Source organism: Ambystoma mexicanum, chromosome 5q (genome assembly GCF_040938575.1).
Source record: "Ambystoma mexicanum isolate Mex_15411 chromosome 5q, UKY_AmexF1_1, whole genome shotgun sequence".
Lineage (NCBI taxonomy): Eukaryota > Metazoa > Chordata > Amphibia > Caudata > Ambystomatidae > Ambystoma > Ambystoma mexicanum.
The window spans coordinates 991,676,540-991,697,101 of NC_090933.1; the positions used below are offsets into that span (position 1 = coordinate 991,676,540).

The 20,562-nt window shown below is 45.4% G+C and overlaps 1 protein-coding gene across 1 annotated transcript in view; it reads left to right on the top strand.

The window, feature by feature from the left end:
* PKHD1L1 (PKHD1 like 1) overlaps positions 1-20,562 on the top strand; it is a 361,418-nt gene that overhangs the window by 218,735 nt on the left and 122,121 nt on the right. The window contains exons 46-52 of the mRNA XM_069622133.1: positions 2,363-2,492; positions 3,507-3,636; positions 4,699-4,940; positions 6,231-6,367; positions 7,233-8,259; positions 10,068-10,259; positions 17,513-17,664. Coding sequence (XP_069478234.1) covers positions 2,363-2,492; positions 3,507-3,636; positions 4,699-4,940; positions 6,231-6,367; positions 7,233-8,259; positions 10,068-10,259; positions 17,513-17,664 — 2,010 coding nt within the window. The remainder of the gene's footprint in view (positions 1-2,362; positions 2,493-3,506; positions 3,637-4,698; positions 4,941-6,230; positions 6,368-7,232; positions 8,260-10,067; positions 10,260-17,512; positions 17,665-20,562) is intronic.

Here is a 20,562-nt window from a genome sequence, read left to right on the forward strand (position 1 = left end):
TGAAATGTCCTTTGCGGTTCGAGGCTTGTAGGGAGATATAAGGAGATAGCGGTAATCTAAATGATTCTCAAACCCCATCAGGCTTCCTCGATTATCGGAAAGGAACTTTGAAGGGCCTACAACTTGTTTTTGAGAGGATTGCCCATAACTACTGATGATAAACATCTGAGGAGCAGCTGCTTCTTTAGAGTTCATGATCGGTAGGGAAAGCGCAGAAGGCTTGTTAGGAAGGTTATTCACCTAGCCTCTTGTCACAGGCTGAAACCCCCGATCAAAGTGGGGGTACAGTCCGCGCTGGATATTCTTATTTATGATTGCATCCATGAATTGTGCCCATCTATGTGGGTTCGTTTTTTAAAAGCCAGCTGGTGTTGAGTGCCGCTCTCTGTGATGGAAAACCCAAGGCTCCGCCTGTATGTCTGTAAATTAAGAAGGCGTTGCGCCCCCAAAATACAACAACAATAGTGGTGGCATAGTGGAAAATGCAGACACTGCTGCTCCAGCTGCCCTGCTTGACTATCAGCCCCATGTGTCTTTGGCAGACGGCTGCTAAGAGGTGTAGACAGGGTAGGCAAAAACAAAGAGGTGATGGCTGGAAGGTTTAGAATGAATCTTAACCACTGGCATTGCTCTGGGCAACCCTCCAGACCATCGTTCTTCACCTGCCAAGCCATTACAGAAAGGGAAAGACCATATGCAAATAAGGCTTGATCCCACCTCAAAGGGGCAGTCCAGCCCGAACTGCTAGGTCACATCCCTTCTGCACGAGACCACAAGCATCCCCAAACATGTTTCAGCCTAGTTGGGCCTCATCAGTGAGGAGTAGCTTGGGTATCTAGGCCCAGCAGGCACGGGACCCACGTCTGGGCATAACCGTCCCACTCGGGGTGACAAAGCAAAAACAAAGAGGTTATGGCTGGAATGTTTAGAATGAATCTTAACCACTGGCATTGCTCTGTTCAACCCTCCAGACCATCGTTCTTCACCTGCCAAGCCATTACAGAAGGGGAAAGACATGGGTAGGACCTGAGTGGGCAAGGCCCACCCAAAATCTATAAATGCCCACTCAGCAGCACTTTGTGGGCATTTACAGATGATAATGTGACTGCGGTGGGCGCAACTACATTAGCTTCAGGACCCACTTGTTAGACAATCCTGGCTACGCCTCTGTTAAGGAGGCGATTGCACCCGAGTGCCCCTGAGAGTGCCCACTGCAGCCTAAGCAGGCTCCAAATGGTCCACGGAATAACCTCTGCCCCTGCCGAAGCTCCTTAACCCAAACCACTTTCCGGATGATCTAGCGTGTCTATATCCCTCTCCTCCTTGCACACGCTCTCTGATGAGGCAATGCGGGATTCTATCCTCCGCATGGGGAATATCCCCGTACAAAAGACGGATCCCTCTATCGGAACGTGCATGCAGATCATCTCAATAATATTTTCGGTAACGCAGCCTGCTGAAAAGCAAACAGTGTTGCACATCAGCCGTTTTGGCAGATTGCCCCACAAAGGCCCGAGGTGCTGTACAGAGGGAATGGAATTGCATTGTTTGCCAAGTGAAGTGTCTTCCTGTTCTAGGGCTTGGTGACCCCTGCTTCTCAGTGTTCAGGCCTGCGTGTGCTGCTTTTTCTTTGTCAATCATTTCTAGTGTCCACTGGGAAACAACTAATTCGAAAAATAAATAATTAAAGTATGGACAATGACTGATCAACTCTAAGTCAAAACATGAATATAGCACCAATCTATGTTTTTCCAGTGGTTTGGGTTATGTGAGGACGAGAAATCTCTTCTTGTGGTGTCAGGTCTACATAGATATACACACAGGAACAGACCATTTTGGGCAATGCATTTTTGTAGAAGAGCAATGTGTACCTATGTCCTTTTCCTTGTCATAAAATTGCTTTGAAAGAATATGTTTTCGCAATTGGGCCATTTTTGTCCTAGTGCTAATTTCAGAGACATTTCCAGCATGCTGGAATCAGGAGGCCACGCTAGTCTCTTATGCATGAAGGTGTGCAAGGCAGAGTATTTAAAGTAATCTCTTATGCATGAAGGTGTGCAAGGCAGGGTATTTAAAGTAATCTCTTATGCATGAAGGTGTGCAAGGCAGGTTATTTAAAGTAATCTCTTATGCATGAAGGTGTGCAAGGCAGGGTATTTAAAGTAATCTCTTATGCATGAAGGTGTGCAAGGCAGGGTATTTAAAGTAATCTCTTATGCATGAAGGTGTGCAAGGCAGGGTATTTAAAGTAATCTCTTATGCATGAAGGTGTGCAAGGCAGGGTATTTAAACTAATCTCTTATGAATGAAGGTGTGCAAGGCAGGGTATTTACCCTTTCCACATTTTGCATGTTCAATTTAGATTGGGACAGAAGAGGCCCCGTTCCAGCACAAGGCCATTATCACACTGCATGGACAGCTGCGCTCGCCTGAACTTCCACTCTATGGTGCAAAGACTCTGGCGGTGAGAGAAGGAATCCTGGACCTGCATGGTAAGGCTCCAACAGATTGCGGACCGCAACCAGCAACGTGTATGATCAGACTATGTTAAAAAGACCTGTCGGCACCTGTGAGAATATCTGCAGTCACGATAAAAGCTGATTAATCTCGATGTTGCTGGTTAATTCCACGTTTGAATGGTTCTGCTGATACTGATACTGTATTATCATGTCTCTCTAATAGTCATTTAGATTTATATGTATCAAAGTGTCTTTATATGTTGTTGTTGGCTCCAGCCCCATAACAGCTGATGGGCTGAAATGTTGGCCCAAGATCGGCATATCAATGTGGGGTATACTGGCCATAGTGAAATTTGACCAACCCCACCCATTTCAGTGTATGCCGCCTTTTGCCCTGAACATTTGCACTCTGCTGCGCAAATGGACAATATTTGGCAGCACGGAACCACCTATGTGTATTTCTAAACATAACAGCTCACCACTGCCAACTTACAATGAGCCCCAAATACTTTGGTAGGGTTGTGGGTTATTTGTTTGAGAGAGCCATGCAGTGTAACTAGAAGCTGGTTGTCATTAAATAATTTTCTTAGGTGCTGCTTTTTGAGTGATCATTTTTGCAGTGTCCTTGTTCAGTTTGAAATGAGTTAACACTGATTCAAGAAACCAATCAAGATGCACTTCTTGGCTTAAAACCTTTTGCTTTTGTTATTGGGTACACAATTCTGCAATTTACCTCAATTTGGAGATGTTGGGTCAAAGCAAAGTTGCCATGCAGAGGAAAAATGGCATCAATGTGATTTTAAGTCCACATGGGTGACTTGACCTATTTATTTAGTACCGATTGCTGGTGTTTTTGAATATTAGATTTACTGCTTTGAAATTGATGAATTGGCATTGAGGGAATAGGGTTTAAACTCGAGCTGAAACACCAACATGCAAGCCCATATCGGATATTTTAAAAATGTCCACGAATTCGAGCTTAAAGTCAAGCAGAGATATTTCTGAAGCTTCCATGAGCAAACCTTAAGGTTCTTCTTTTCATTCCAGGCTTGCCAGTTCCTGTGACTTGGACTCGATTGGCGCAGACCGCTGAAGCCGGCGCTTGCACACTGCTTTTGCACGATGCTGTCACGTGGAAAGTCGGAGATGAAATCGTAATTGCATCTACTGGACATAGGTACTTTGCAGAAAATGCACGTGCAAACGATATGTTTCATGCACCTTCTGGTCGTTTCTCCTGTGTACAGTATGTATCAGGTTAGCTGAGAGAGTAGGTGCCTCATTCCTGCATGAAAGTTGACTAGGTTACACAACAACTACTTCTTAATGTCAGACAATGACCCAAAACACTTTTTCCTGATCCAAGCAAGGGGGCCACGGACTGGCCAGTCTGTGATTATGATCAGCTCACGTGCACATGCATGTAAGCTTCAAACAGCTGTTTTGTGACAGGCAGCGGCTGGGTAGGCTACCATATTCCATTGCATTCTGAATACATTTGATACAAGGAATCATTCTCTGCATCGATTAAAGGTGAAGCACTGCTAATGTAATGTGAACTTTTTCAAGAGTACTGGGAATGAAAATCTAGTGTTGATGCCACTTCTACAAGTCTTGTTCCAGGTAAATAAATGCAGACAAAAATGCCGGTAACACCGGCTCTGGCATTTTTTTCCAGGCTGGCACACTCCGAGTTTGCTGCTAGGGGCAGTGAACTACCGGCAGGGCTGACCTGCCGGGTGTTCAGGCCCCTACCGGTAAAGAATTGCCTGTAGGGCTCCATGGAATGGGAACCTACTGCTGTTTCCGGCACCTGTAATATGCTGGTAACACCTGAATATCGGGCACCATTTAACGGTAGGGCAAGTTTGCCGATAAATCACCTGTAGCGCCGGCAGTTTACCGGCCAACTGGTAATGAGAGCCCATGTCTGCAATAGAATGCTGGCAGGCAAACACACACTGGACAGCATTTCCATGTATGCTCAGGGGTAACAGGAATAGGTATACGTAAGAGTGACCAGTAAGGGGAGAAGTGGGTTTCTCCAGTAAAAAATAAATCCCAAAACAACCAGGAGCATAATGACATAATTCATGAACCTGCATTATCCCCTTTAGTGCACATGGTAGAAGCATCTACAAGACTAATCTGGGCTTGAAATTGACTGTATCCGGAGGTGAACTGTTACGCTGCAGGATTCTAAACACATGTTTATGAATATGAGATTTGTTCATTTCAGACACACCCAAAGTCAGAATGAAAAGAGAAACATAACACAAGTGTCAGCAGATGGCAGGACCTTGACCATTGGAGCTGCTCTTGCGTACAAACATCTGGGGATATCGGTCACGCTGCCCGATGGGACAGTGTTTGAAGCACGAGCTGAAGTCGGGCTCCTCACAAGGAATATCCTTATTCGTGGCACTGACCATCCAGAATGGAATGATTCGATTCCGGCATGCCCCGATGGGTTTGATACAGGTAACGTCTGTGTGCTTGGAAACAACTTATCATTGACACAAAGGCTGTGCCGTACCATACCTTTGCATGATCTCACAGCAAACATAACATCCCCTTTTCATGTCCAAGGGTAGCGCAAGAACTGGAGCAATGTCGGGTGGGTTTGAGGGTGAGCAATTCCATTCCAAGTTTAAAGGGAGTGGTGCAAACAAGATCCTGGTTAAGCCCTGCATCCAGGAATACCTAAGACACTCATGCATACATTGAACGATGGAATTTTGGGGGGTCTAGCACAGGGATGTTGATGTTTCTTAGATGTCCGCATTAAGAACAACTGTGCTTTAAAGCAGTATACTGCAGCTGTTAAGTCATTAAGGGCTGGAAAACAAACGGACAGCGCAGGACACGTGCTCCTTCCCCCTTGATGAATCCAGAAAGGCTTCTTTCTCCCAGAGCTACCCTTGCAAGAGTTGCTTACCATTAACAATTGTTTTCTGCTGGTGATCTTACACCTTGCATGATTTCTGCTATCACAAGTGTCTGCTTTTGAGGTTGTCTTTCAGGGGGTTGAAATACCCAATTGAGGGTATCAAACATTGCTGTTTTTAATCAACTTCCGCTGTATCATGCAGCCCCCCTTCAACGTCAGAAGTATTTAGGCAATGGGATTGGCCAATCTGCCAAAGGAGGAGACAGGGATACCTTAGGGCGACGTAGTCCATTGAGGCTGTTGAAAAGCAGAGTCAAGGATGAAACTGTGCCTTGGCCTTATGCCTGCGTTAAACCTTTACTTTCCTTCCTGGGCCTGTGTGGATGTCTCTGGCAATAGGGACCGCTAGTAGCACTCTGTTTCTTCACTTTTCTAGAGAGAAGGACCCAGCATGATTTACCCCTACCTCTACCACTTAAGATTTGCTATTTACCCCCTTGTAAAGGGGAAGTGGACGTGAATACTGTGGGTGGTTTTTAGACCAGTGACGTCCACACAGTGGGCAGAGTGACTTACTGTGTACGCTGCGGACTTCGTCATACAAATGAAGATGGGCTAAGAGCAAGGTTTTTGCTGTGCGGGATCTGGATCTACTGGGGAGGGAGAATGAGGGGGTGGAATTGTAGACTGAGGTGCAGGCCATGAACCCACTCTTTTGTCTAGTAAAGTCTTGCTCGGAATCAATACTTGCGGATAGGTACAGTTCGGAGGACACGTGGGGAACAGAATATTTAATACTCATCTTCCCCTTTAGCTTGACATAATAGTGTTTCTCAAATAACCACCATGTTATATCACACGTTTTTAAAAACACCCTACAGGTGAATTTGCGACGCAGACGTGTTTCCAGGGACGGTTTGGTGAAGAAATAGGAAGTGATCAGTTCGGAGGCTGCATCATGTTCCACGCGCCAAAGCCAGACGCGCTCCTTGCCACTGGGAGAATTGAATATGTAGAGGTACTTTTTTTATCCCCTGCTTCTTTATGTTCTTGATATTGAGAATTAAATGAATGCCTTTTGCCAGAAATGGAGCATTAATGAAACATGACTTAGTAACAACAACAAGTACCTGTTCGGGAGGAGAAATACATCTGCTGTCAGAGAACACCGTAGGGAAAAGGTCTGTTGATCATTTACAAAAGCTTACTTCTGGATCCAGGGATGGAGAGGCATATCACCAGTAGCACCTCGAGCAAAATAGTGGAGCCCACTTTACAACCTCAAAGCATTGCCTCGTCCAGGCCTTGCTCAATTATTAAGAATCGCCATAAACCGAAGAACTTGTGAAGAGTTGTTGAAAGTGTCCTGCCTGGTGCTATTATAGACACGGGGGAACACATTAACTTTCCCGGTTGCGGCAACTTTAACCTGGTAGGGAAGGAGTGAGCGATGCTTGAATCAGTCCTGATGAAGCCCTGAGTAACCAAGCTTGAGGCTTTAATGGAGAAGGCCCAACAAGCATTTGCATTGCAAGGTTTATGGTCACTGCACTCTTGTTTGCACACATGGAAATCCATTGCGGAACCACTGTCCCGAATACACCTGCACTCAATATTACTAGTTTAACAACAAAAGTGCCAAGATGAGTGCCCATTCAGTGGCCCTGATGAAGTCTCTATCCTGAAACGCAGCATCACTAGCCAAAAAATTAAAATCAACTGTTTTCTTTACACAGGTAACCAACAGGGCATTTTTACATGTGTTACACATTCTAAATAGTAAATTGTTATTTTCCGTAAATGCAATTTAAGTGTGCACGAAATATATTTTGAGTACATGAAGTAAATATTTTTTCAGAACCCTGCTTTTTTCTTTCTTTTAGTTATTCCATGTCGGGCAAGCATTTAGATTGGGAAGGTACCCCATACACTGGCATCTGATGGGCGATTTGCAGTTTAAGTCCTATGTGAGAGGCTGCGCAATTCACCAGGCCTACAACAGAGCCGTGACCATACACAACACCCACCACCTTCTTGTGGAGAGAAATGTCATTTATGATATCATGGGAGGGGCATTCTTCATAGAAGATGGGATAGAGCATGGCAACGTTTTGCAGTATAATCTTGCAGTCTTTGTGCGCCAGAGCACCAGCCTCTTGAATGACGATATTACCCCGGCCGGATACTGGGTGACCAATCCAAACAACACAATCCGGCACAATGCCGCGGCTGGTGGAACCCACTTTGGTTTCTGGTACCGAATGCATGACAATCCAGATGGGCCATCCTACAACTCGAATATCTGCCAGAAAAGGGTTCCTCTCGGTGAGTTCTTTAATAACACAGTACATTCTCAAGGGTGGTTTGGAATATGGATTTTTGAAGACTATTTTCCCACACAAGAAGGATCCTGCAGTTCGAATGTGCCACAACCGGCTGCATTCGATTCATTGACCACCTGGAACTGCCAAAAAGGAGCTGAATGGGTTAATGGGGGGGCTCTTCATTTTCTGAATTTCCGAATGGTGAACAACGAGGATGCTGGCATAGAAACCAAGAGAATACTCCTCAACTTCGTGGGACAATGGGGGGAGCCCAATGGAGCTCTTATAAAGAACGCGACCATTGTTGGACACCTGGACGAGCTGGGACTTGGTAGTTCTTACTGTACAGCCAAGGGCATTGTCCTTCCCTTTGATGAAGGCCTTACAATCTCCTCCACAAAGTTCATGAATTTCAATCGTAGCTGCGCCGCCATTGGCGTGACCTCTATTGCCGGGGTGTGCACAGATCGATGTGGCGGCTGGAGCGCAAAGTTCAACGGGATCCAGTTTTACAACACACCAAACAAGGCTGGCTTCAGATGGGAGCATGAAGTTGTTTTAATTGATGTCGATGGATCCCTGACAGGTAACATGGCCGTTCATTTCATGTTGAAGCTTAGGAAATTCGTGTGTCAGAAATTGAAACCTTGACATCTCTCTCTACTTAACAGTGTTCTGGAATATTGGAGACTTGCTGCCGCATCTGTATTAAAGCTAATGCAGACGCTACAGAATCTTTCTAATAGTGCAGGCTTTGATTGTGCTTGAAATCACACTCTTATAAAGTTAATATTGGAATGGTGTTGAAATGAAATGATATTTTATTTATATTGCGCTCGTACACAAGTGTTTAAGAGCGCAAGCAGGCAAAAAGGGAGGGTAACAAGAGAGAACAAAAAAAGAAAAACAGCAATCTTAATAGGTCCAGTGACATTTAAGAAAGCGCAACTGCATGGAAAAGGGAAAGGGGGAAAGTGCATGGAAGGGGGGGTGGAGAGTGCAGGGCAGAGGAGACAAAACAGAATAAGTATTAAATAAAATAAATAAATAAAGTTGATAAACCATGGTAGTGCAGCCAGCAAGGGGCAGGTGAAAGTTATTCAGATAAGGTATATCTGATAAGTGCAGAACACAAGTGGGAGGGGCACTGTATGGCACTGTATGGTACAGTTACAGATATAGAACCCTAGTGTCCTGGTGCCCTAGTGTCCTGGTGAAAGGTTCCCGCTACAAGAATGCTGTGCGGTGATTGGTCTCTCTTTGCATCATGCTTCTAGATTCACCTTTTTGCTGCTCCTAAATGTGTTTTTGTGGATAATTACAACTTGGTGTGGTTTCAAGGCTCATTCCTCAGTAGTGGCCTGATAAACAGATTCACTGGTATAGCCTGTCTTGTACCTTATCATGTTTTATTTTAATTTAGGTATCGATAGGATCATATCATGAATAATGCCTCAAAATAATCCTGTAATTCAGGCAGTCTCCTCATATCTGCCACATCGCGTAGTTTCCCAAAAGGAGGTGTCTTGAGCCTGCCTGTTGTGGTGGATTTGAGAAAGTCATCCCATACTCTGGAGAGAGGTGCACACATTATTTTCCAAATCAAACTCCTATTGCAAAATGCTTGCTCTCCGCAGCACAAACACAGCTGAAAGGATTTAAACCAGACTAGGTTTAATAGTTGACATGTGGGACAAGTGGGACATTTCACTGGATTTGGCGAAAATCCGTCCAATGGTTTATAGCAAAAAAGGGAAAAAGGTAGGGGGACTTGAAAAATTCAAGATAGATTTAAAGCAAATATCAAAACCACAATATCTTTTTTCCGACAAACATGCAGACTTTGACAAGAAATCAGTAACACCATGCCTCGGGCACAGTGACTGTAGGATAGGGGCCTGGGCATTGGCCAGCGAAAGCTGTATGTGGGGTTCCCTGTAAGGCCACGCCCGATGCACAGTGTCCAGGAGCCCTGCAAAACTGTGCTGCAGGACCATAACATAGTCACAGTGGATCTTGGCATGGACAATGCCATTCCCAATGATACTACGGGTAGGGTCATGGCCTCTTGGGGGTTGGCAACCTTTGGCTGCCTTGATACATTGAACTGTGATTATTACTAGCCTTAGCTAGTATAGTCAATGGCAAGCAATCGTGGGGGTCCAAAACATCTGGCAAGCTGCAGGTTGCGGAACCCCTGTGTTATATTATTCCCAGGGTCACTGTGAGTTTATGGCATGCTAGGCCCACAGGCACTGCAAGTGGGGTCTCTGTGTCTGGGGCCGGCAGAAGGATAGGGCACTGCTACAGTATTGTAATTGAATGCCACTGTATAGGAGCTTTCAATTTTGCCCTCTCCCAATAATAACTGCCCTAAACATGTGTTTGCTGCAGGAGTGGCAGGTCAGAAAGTCATTCCAAAGAGTCCACTGCTGAATCCTTTGCAGTGCAGCCAACATCCCGAGTGGAGTTTCGGCTTTGATGGGTGTGTCTGCAATTCCTCAGTCAGCTTTCATCGTTTGGCCTTCAACAACCCTTCACCGTCATCTCTTCGGGGACAGGATGTCATCATTTCCAATAATTATGGTAATATATTTTATATTAAAAAATCAATTGGTGTTTTTCTGTCAATGATACTCTAATGTTGCATTAATAACCCGGACAACATGCCTGCTGTCCAAGATAAGGGCCTGAGCCAAGGGATGGCCCCTACACCGAGCCAGATGTGCTGTAACCAGCAGGTTCGGACACGATCCCTGACAGTAGTACCAGTGACATCAAGACACAGGTGCTAATTGTACTTATCTAATTATAAAAAAATGAAGAAGAAAACGTACTTAACGTATCTGCAATCCTGCTCCGTCCTGCTGAAGTGTGTTTTCAGTGTTCATGACGGGGACATCATCAACAAGGAAAATGGACTTAGGCAGATGTGAGCTGTGTCTCTGATAGTTCAGGTTAGTATTCCTTTTCTATTTTATTACATCAGAGCTTTAAGAAACCATGTCTGTGGATAGGAGGGGCATAAGAGTGAGCGTGTGGCTGCTGGGGGGCAAGGTTGAAAATGGAGGTGAGGAACGGGGATACACAGCATTCAAGCGGCTCCGAGCATGGGCATGTACTGGTAAAGGCAGCCTGCGTTACGAGGAGCCTGATTGCCTGTGCTCCCTGCCCAGGGTGTTAGCGCTCCCAAAATGGCCAGAAAAGAAGGTAAGTGGGGATGGAGAGCGGCCTGGGCGGGGAGAGAATTCTGTGGATGGGGGTGGAGGAGGGGAGAGGGGGACCACTTACCTCATTTCTGTGAGGCACCTCAGAGCGGGGGCATTACTGCTGGTAATTCCCTTGTTCCGTGCCTCCTCATTGGCTGAGAGGCTGCCTCCCTTACCCCCCTTGCCGGGTACTAATAACAGATACTGCTCCAGCAGCCCATAGGGGACTGGAAACTCTATGCTTTAGATGACTACCCTCATGAAGATTCTTTCATCTTCTATGTAAAATATTATAAAGAATGATACAATACAGGAGGTGATATGAGCTGTTCGATTATCAATGTATTTCATTATTTAATACATAGTGGTTAAAGATTCCACACACAAGATAATACTGCTAAGGGCTCAAGCATTCTACTGTGAACATGAAAGTTTAACAATATAGTCAAGGCATCTATTTCAGCTTGAGTAAGAGGGGTTCTGGGAGTGTCTATATCTTCTGGCCTATATCCCGGGTTAGAATCTCATCCAGATTTTCTAGCTCACCATTCTTTCACAGAAGAGCCATTTCCACTATATATCAGTCTTTGTCCTGCCCAAGGGCAGTCCAGCACCGAAATGCCAGGCAATTCTTTTCTGAACAAGAGTACCAACAGCAACCACAGACACGTGTTTCGTCCTAGTTGGACCTCGTCAGTGAGGTGGAGCTTTGCCTCTCTAAGAACAGTGAGCAAGGGTTCTACATCTGTATTACCCTAGTAACATAGGGCAAAAACCCAAAGCTACTTAATATGCACAAGTAACGGGGGTTCTGGGAGTGTCTCTCTCTACCGGCATATATCCCGGGTTAGAGTCTCAACCAGATTCTTTATCTCACCATCCTTTCACAGAAGAGACATGTCCACTACATATCAGTCTTTGTCCTGCCCAAGGGCAGTCCAGCACCAAAATGCCAGGCAATTCTCTTCTGAACAAGAGTACCAAGAGCAACCCCACACACGTGTTTCGGCTTGGTTGGACCTCGTCAGTGAGGTGGACCTTTGCCTCTCTAAGAACAGTGAGCAAGGGTTCCACATCTGTATTACCCGAGTAACATAGGGCGAAACCCCAAAGCTACTTAATATGCACAAGTGAGTGGGGTTCTGGGAGTGTCTCTATCTACCGGCGTATATCCCGGGTTAGAGTCTCAACCAGATTCTTTAGCTCACCATCCTTTCACAGAAGAGAAATGTCCACTACATATCAATCTTTGTCCTGCCCAACAGAGGTCCAGCACCGAAATGTCAGGCAATTCTCTTCTCAACAAGAGTACCAAACAGCAACCCCAGACACGTGTTTCGGCCTGGTTGGACCTCATCAGTGAGGTCGAGCTGTGCCTCTCTACGAACAGTGAGCAAGGGTTCCACATCTGTATTACCCTACCCCAGACATGTGTTTCAGCCTGGTTAACATATATGTATTTCTAAACATTTCCAAATCAAAAATGTGTTTTCGTCAATGTGCTAGTGATGTGCTTTCAATGGTGCATATTCAATATCATTGTGTTTCCTGCACATTCTGCACATGTATATATTCATGGAGTTCACAGAAATATTGATTTGAAGAATCCAAATAAAATAAAAAAAACATGCATATGCTTACCATGAAATTCATTAGTGTCAGAAATGATAGGATATCGGTGCTTCTTTGAAAGATACCGATGCTAGCAGAGAAAGAGCAGCTTCACTTTTTCTCAGGTCAGTTATGAGGGCAAAGTCAATTTTGGGCACAGACACAAAGGAGATTAGGAATTGCAATATCAAAAGCCAGCATAGTATCTTTGTATATATAAAAGGGGCATGTGTGGATATGTGTGTGTGTCTGTTTGAAATGTTCAGCATACTTTGCAACATGCTACAAACCTGAACTTTGGTTTGTGGGTAGGTTCCATGGTGAAGGCAATATAACAAGTATAAAATATACCTTTTTTTAAAACCTTTTTTTAAGCCGTCTCCAGTGCTTACCTCTCCATACGGCTTTTTGCGCTGTAGTTCTGCCATAGTTCTACATTAATTCTTCCTAAAGTTTGGCAGTTCATGAACATTTCAGCAGTTCATTGTTTCTAAACTTTCCACACTATCAGCATTCTAGGTGACATTAGCGGCACTCACTTTTGAAGTCATGCGGGTGACGCAAAACAGTGCCTTTGTAGTAATGCGGGTGACAGGAAATGGTGCATGTCTCTTCAGTAGTGTCCACAATGACGTTGTCCGTCACATCGTGGCAAATCTCTCATGATAATTACAGAAAATTCATTTCCCATGAAAGTTGATGAATGTATGCCATCTCAACAGTACAAAGCTTACATGCTTCAGCCGTACCCGTACGGGTATGGCACTTCAAGCTTACCCACTCCAGCCCTACACGTACAGCACCAATGTTGAGGTTGCTGCTGCTTCAGCTGTAGATCGAGACACCAATATTGTTGTTGTACAATCTCATTGCTCCAATTAAAAGTAGCTGGAACCGATTTACGGGGTTCATGCTTTTCTCATGGTCAGCTTTATGTGGCTTGCTCGAGAGTTGGACTACCAATATTGTCTACACAGAAGCATTGTTTGAGTTCACGAAAGAAACTTCAAACTAGGACAGAAGACGTAATTACTGTGCCAAGCACCGGTACACCTGCTAGTCACATTATATTTGATGATTATTATGTAACCAAGTAATGCCAAAAAGTGTATCATAAAAATGTTATTGCGTAGAGAACTGATTAGTGCCTATACAGATGAAGTGACAGGGCACATGAACGGTACATTCTTACTGTGCCAGTACATCAGGAGTACCATGTTACGCTCCTGCTCAGAGTGATATTGAAAAAAAATCAATATTCAAGAAGAAAACCACTAAAGGGTGCAGAGGGTATGGACGAGAAGAGAATACAGAGGTCAGATACATTGCCATCTAGGATTGGACGAAACACATGCACTCTTAACATGCGTAAGTGTGTCAGCTTTGTATGCATTGGGAAGGTGACACACAAGCCCTGATTCACAGAGCGTTTGCCAAGGGGTTTTTGCCATTATAAAAAACGCTTCTGCGAATCAGGCCCACAGTGTTGAAAGGATCATAGGTTCCAAGGCGAGGGGCAATCGTGAGGCTTAATGTCAAAGGGATCCAGCGTAAGACAAAGGGGTGAGCAACTCAGGATGACCAATTATGTATCATCAATGCCTTTGGTACATGCCATTAAAGGTATATTAAGGAGGCAATGTAATTCTCCTAACAGCCATTTCAAAACAAAACAAGAATTACCAGGTTAATGGGGCATGGAGTTTTATATATTTAATATTTGTCCTTTTGAAATATAGCGTGCAAAGAAAGGTTTAGTACCGTTTTAAATTATGCAACATCAAGTTCTGAAACCTTTTATTGGACTAAGAAAACATGCTGAGATGGTTGGAGGCATTAGCTTTCGAAGTCCCTTAGACCTCTTGACCAGATGATGGCTACATAGGGAATTAATAACACAACACCAACATGTACACACTATACATTTCTTGCAGACAAAAAAGTAGCATTTGAAGTGTAAATTTCACTGGGTCAGCGTGTGCATGGAAGGCAGGCCTGGAACAGATAACACGGCGTAGAATAGGGAAGGCTGGGTTTCCTGGACAGAACAGAGCGCAGTAATTACACAATGAAAATGGCCGCCTTTGGAGCGTGATGATGAAAGATGTTTTGCTGGGGACTGTCGCAGTATATCTTTCAGAAACCAGGACTCCGCAGGTCTAATGGTACTTTTTGAAAATCATAATATGGACATTCAGCCTGAAGAGAACACATTTGAATCAGTTTCCTATGGTCCAGTTTATTTCCATAGCCCACATGTAGGAGGATTTCTGGGTAGCAAGGTTTAACATGCCTACATGTAAAGGTTGTAAACACGCCTTCACGTCGGCTATGACTCTGCCAAGTGCTCTGATGCAATTTACAAAAAGGATTCAAACCTGACCTATTAACGACACCACAATCTGCTGAAGTTCATTTTTTTTAACAATTTTTTATTAAGTTTTGCATAACAACGGGTATAGAAAGGTCACAACGTGGAGTGTCACATAGATACATCAACTTCAACATTCCTGATCCTGGGTCGTCGACCCCCGTCCCCTCCCCCTCCAAGTTCTCCCCCACTCACCCCCCCTCCCTAGCTTCATCCTCCTCCCCATTGTCCCCAGATATGTTCAGATTTCTGCAGACATCCCTTGTGTCTGTAGACTACCTGATCCCATCTTTTTATTACATCCATCCCCGTTCTCAATGCATCAAGTGGTGGGCATCGGGTCTCATCCATTTTTCCACTATGGGCCAGTTCTCGACTATACACTCTATGTTCACGAATCCCCTGTCACATCAATCCATTTCCTCCTCCCCCCAAATCCCCAGCAACGTGTCTTTGGGCTCCCAGTGTATCGGCCTCTCCCAGATCACCTCTATTTCCCGTTGGACTCTGTCCCAACACCTCGGCAGCGTCGGGCAATGCCACACCATGTGGATAAAAGTCCCCTCCGGGATCTTGCATTTGGGGTTAAGAGTCGTCCTGCCCGTTTCCCATTTATTCAGCTCGTCTCCGGAGTAGTCAACCCTGTGCAGGTACTTCCATTGTACATGACGGCCCTCATATTACGGCATTCCTCACTTCAAAGTTCAGGTGTGGGCTTCTTAACAATCGCAAAACCCAAATGATCTTCATTGGAACCCCTGTATGGAAACATTTGTCTTAGCTATTCAGTGTGGATAGCCGGCACACCTTTTTGCTCTTAGAATGAATGATGAGGCCAGGTGGACTAATTAAGAAACAACATCAAAACACATATCATTAAAAGATGGCACAACCAAGATCTTCATAGAGACTCTGTTGGCCCGAGATTGAACATGTAGCCATGTGCAGCTGACAGTTTTAAGGCAATGTACCACTGATAAAGGCAATGATTTCCATCAAGCTATTAAGTGCAAAAGGTGCTGATGCTGGGGAACCAGGTTAATAGAAAGCAGTCATGCAGAATCACGCCTTGTCTGCATCCGACTATTTTGATGATCAGCAACTGAGAGCTTAACTGTGCGAGTTGCAACCCTGCGGCCACCAATTGGGCTGTGGCCTCCTGATCCAATGACTATCCGAGACCATCCAGCCGAGCTTTGGGCATTCTTACAAAACCAATATAAAACTACATACATCAATAAAATACAGTCTCGTTCCTTCATTGACACACCCTCTTCCCATGGGGGATGCTTTGCCCTGTGCCTGATTAATGGCAATTATTCATTTGCGGGCCCCCTGGCTAGTGCTCTGTTCACTCACGTCCTCTAAAGCCATGTTAGCTTCGGGCAATATCTAAGCCCCTTCATGTTCAGTGTGCTAGGTGACCATGGCGTACACCTCTGTGGTGCACAGTTTATAGAGTGATCACCTATAACCCCATTTCCTTTTTCCGGCTCTGAATGTGGCTGACGATGGGATAACAGTGGCAAAGTTGCTTACCTTGGAACCTGGAGATGTGAGCTGATATTCCAGCCGTGCCACTGTACCCAGATTGCGTGATTCTAGGACAATCCCTTTTCATGGCGGAACTTGATTAACCCATCCTCTCTACTTTCCAGCACAAGGTAGAGGAGGGGCACAGGACCGTGATAAGATGGCCGCTGTGCTAACCTCCGCCATCTTGTCAGTAGCTTTAATTTCAAGCAATCCACCTGGTTATGCCCCTGCTGAAGACCTGGCGGATTCCATTCGAATCCATTAATAAATGCCCCCGGAAGAGCATCTTTTGCAGTCTGCATGTATTTGATCACAAGTCGGAGAGTAAAGACAAAGCGCAACAGCAAGTTCACTTGGCGCTACTCTTTCTTTCTGCCCTCCACCTTGTGCAGTGATCGAAGTGAGCGGGAGCGGCTGGGAGCGGTGCTCTTCTAGTTTTTTTAATTAAGCTTTTCTGTTCCTATACTTTATTTTTAAAAAGAAGCAGTTCTGGAATGGTTTCGTTTTAAAATAAAAGTGTAGGAAGAAATTGAAACGTGCACTTCAGTGCACTACATGGACCGTTCCCTTAAACAGCAGGTGCAAGTGGGGGTTCGTATTGTATGTGGGAGGGGGCATGGTGATGGGGTTTGTGAGGGTGTGGGCAGGCCAGCAGGGAACATAGTTCCAGTACTTCTTTTCGTACACTTCGACCACTGACCTTGTGAATGTTTAAAAGGGAATGCAGGGGACTCAACTGCATGCAACTGCAAACGTTGGCCGTCCCCTCCATGCGATTAACAGTTCTAATAAAATAAGGCTGTTTATCTTTCTATCTTGAAAGTGTAAACTGGTGCAATATTATGCTTAACGGTGTGCTCTCTGGTAGTGCCCCAGCTGCATGGTCTGGTCCTCATCGTATTCCCAGCTTCTGGAGTTCCCTCTGCACCAGAGCCAATACACCTTCCTGTTCTGTGCACAGCACTACACCGTGTGCCGCTCCCTGGAGCGCCGTCCATGTTAATCGAAATATAAAGCTGTGATCAGGTTGTGCCTCAGCGAAGCTGCTTAACTGTCATTCTACTTCTTTAAGGTTTTGGTGGAATGACTTTGGACCACTTTGTGTGTTGCAGGTGCCAGTGTTGTTCCTTTCCTGCCGAAACGTCTCACCCATAAACCCGGCTGGATGGCGCTGCTCCCAAATGCAAACTCTTTCAATTGGTACTTTCACGACGTTGCCTTCATCACAAACATCTCCTATACCTCCACATTCTATGGATTCAAGGTACATGACCAGTCTGCCTACAGTTTCCATCTGACCCTTGGAAATACTCTTCCCTGAGATGGAAATACAATTTGAAATGTTGTTATATATTGTTTACCAGGTGCTGGAAACCCAAACATTAGTGCTCTTCTTTGCTTGTAATTAGTGGCCTCCATTAAAATAAAAAAAATGGGGTGTCATTTTTTAACAGCGCACTGAGGTTGAATTTCCTCACTGTTTCCATGGTCTTATCTTATCTTATTTATTTATTTATTATTACATTTATAGCACCACACAAAGCCCTCAGGCATCTAGGCGCTAGTTACAGACAGGATAAGGCAGTTCATAGGTAGGTTCAGGTCAGGTTAGTTAAACACTTTTTTTCTGAAAAGCTGGTAGGAGGTATCAGGTCGTAGGAAGAGTAGTGAAAGAAACTAAACCAACAGGGCTTTTGCTTGTAAGACCATAGCCCAGGGGTCTTCAACCTTTAGCTCTCCGCCTGCTTTAGACTTCCACTTCCATCAGCCCTAGCTAGCAAAGATGATGGTGAGGGATCATGCGAGTCGCAGTCCAAACATCAGGTGGGCCACAGGTTTCAGACCCCTACCATACCCCATGCTGCCTCTCATTTTAGTTTAAAGGAGCACAATGGGTTGTTTCATGAGATGAAGTAAATGCGTATGAGGGCTGAAAGGACCTTCCAATAGCCTCGACTGTATGCAACGGCGCAGAATTGTATTCAGTCGTCTTGCCAATGTAGACCCAAAGCCAAGCTCAACCTTACACAAATTCATAGTCTGCCTCCTTATCAAGAGCGCTGTTCCATACCTGTGACGCGTCTTGATATGTCGGAAAAGGCGTTTGTGTTTCATGGCAGCACACAGTATATAGATGCATTGCGATCAGCAGTACAGCTTTAGCTTACATCTTCCACTGAGCCCCAGGAATCTGAGAGCAATTAACATTGGACACCACGTGACCTCCAGTGCATCCTTCGAGCAAGTGGACCTGAAACTGTATGACAATATGCTTGATGCATTGAGGGGAGAAGCTAAACAGTAGGACTGTTGCAGGGCCTGCTGCCATCCCTGTAATGTAAGGGCCAAGGAACTAACGCCCCCTGTAGGGAAACTTACCCAAGCAGGGTTCGAAATTGAGGGGAGCTGGGAGCTATTTAGCTCCTCCTCCTAGCACGGTAGAGCCTGGTTAGCTTGAAACCAACTGCCACCAGGAGCTACTTTTGATTCCTAGGGCCAACTGGTGCCGTCCAAACATGTAAATGTGACATTAACTTTCTGTATTTGACATTGTTAATAAAGAAGAATTAGAACACATCGAATGAATATTTAAACACAATGGTTCATGCAAACTGGACCAAAAGATAAAGGAGCATCTTTGGTAGCTACTGGTTCCGCAGCAGTAACTCCTGCCTACTGGGTGATACCTGACACCCAGGAGCTGGTTTTAGGTCCTGCTCATCGAATCTCAATTTCCCTGCTAAGAGAAGGCTTCTGTTTGTGCCCCAGAACTCTCAGTAGCGTAGTGTCCCCCAAACCTCACACCGCCCAATTGACTGCATACCTGCAGAGAGAGTCCTTGAAGGGGCTTGGGAGCCTATTAGCACTGCAGAGCTGCATCACGACAGTGACGTCGGCCTTATCTTTATTATCAACTACTGTGCCCCACAGAACTGTCACATTATTAAGTTGTAATGCCTGCAGTTAGGCGCCTGGAAGCCCGACCTGTGGGCTCCAGGTAAAGGTGAAAGGCGTGGGCACATAAGGTGAAATCGGAGCCTGTAACCCCTAGTATGGCAAGGAGTGCGGGACTGAGAGGCAACTCTTCATAACCCATAATGAATAGGAGGAGATACACGTTGGTAGATGGGCTCTGGAGGACAACCACTAGCAACGTGTGGTGCGGACGGAGTCTCTTTTTGATTCTTATTACAGAAGTGCCAGAATGATGAGGACATGAACGGACAGGAACAGAAGGCACACAGTGGGAAGGAAGGAGGGATGGGGAGCGATACTGTGGGGATGAGGTGGGAGATGAGCGGCAGATGGGAATAGTGTTTACGGGAATGAAGGTAACAGAGCAGCAGAAGGCATGCAGGCACCTGGGGTGGCCACATAGGTGCGGAAAGCCATTGGGAAGCAAAGCATGTTAGTCTACATACCTGATTATTGCCCTGAAGCCTTGGCCTCTGATTGACTGCCAGGATTCCAAAGTTCCACCCCGGGTGTTAATTTACAGTAGATCAACTACATTAGCCCCGGACCCAACCTCTCAACTAAGCATCTGCAGACCTATCCTTGCACCATTAAGCTGTGGCTAAAAAACAGGCCGCCCCATCCCTAGTGCCCAACATTATACTCCAGCGTAACCGTTCTAGCCAGTCCTGGCCTGCCCCACTGACATTATAAGAGTCACCCATGGGGAGAGGATGCAGGCAGATGACAGAAGTAGCCTCATTGAACATGTCATAACACAGAATTGGAGCTCAGTGGAAAGGAGTGGAAGCCCTGCCTGCCCATGTGCACCATCCTCTTCAAACACCAATGGCGACTGCTCAGATTCCTGACACTAGGCTTCCAAAGATTCAGCTCACATTATAACCGGTTACTTCTTTATAATTGGTTATTTAAAGCACACTTAATAGCGAGAGGTTTCTAAGCAGGGACTCGCGAATCGAACCTGTGTAGCTCCACGTCGTGTCTTGCTTCCAAGGCGAGCACGTTGCCACAGTGCTATCCTCCCAGCGCCATTGAAGCACTAATTGAAGGACGTGTGCCTTTTTTATTTGATTACTATTTGAGATGCCCTAACACGTCTCAGTAAATTGGCTCTAGGCATGAGAAGAGCTGAGACCATATCAAATCAGAGGTGCGGAGGGGCCGGGGGGGGGGCAAAGCCCAC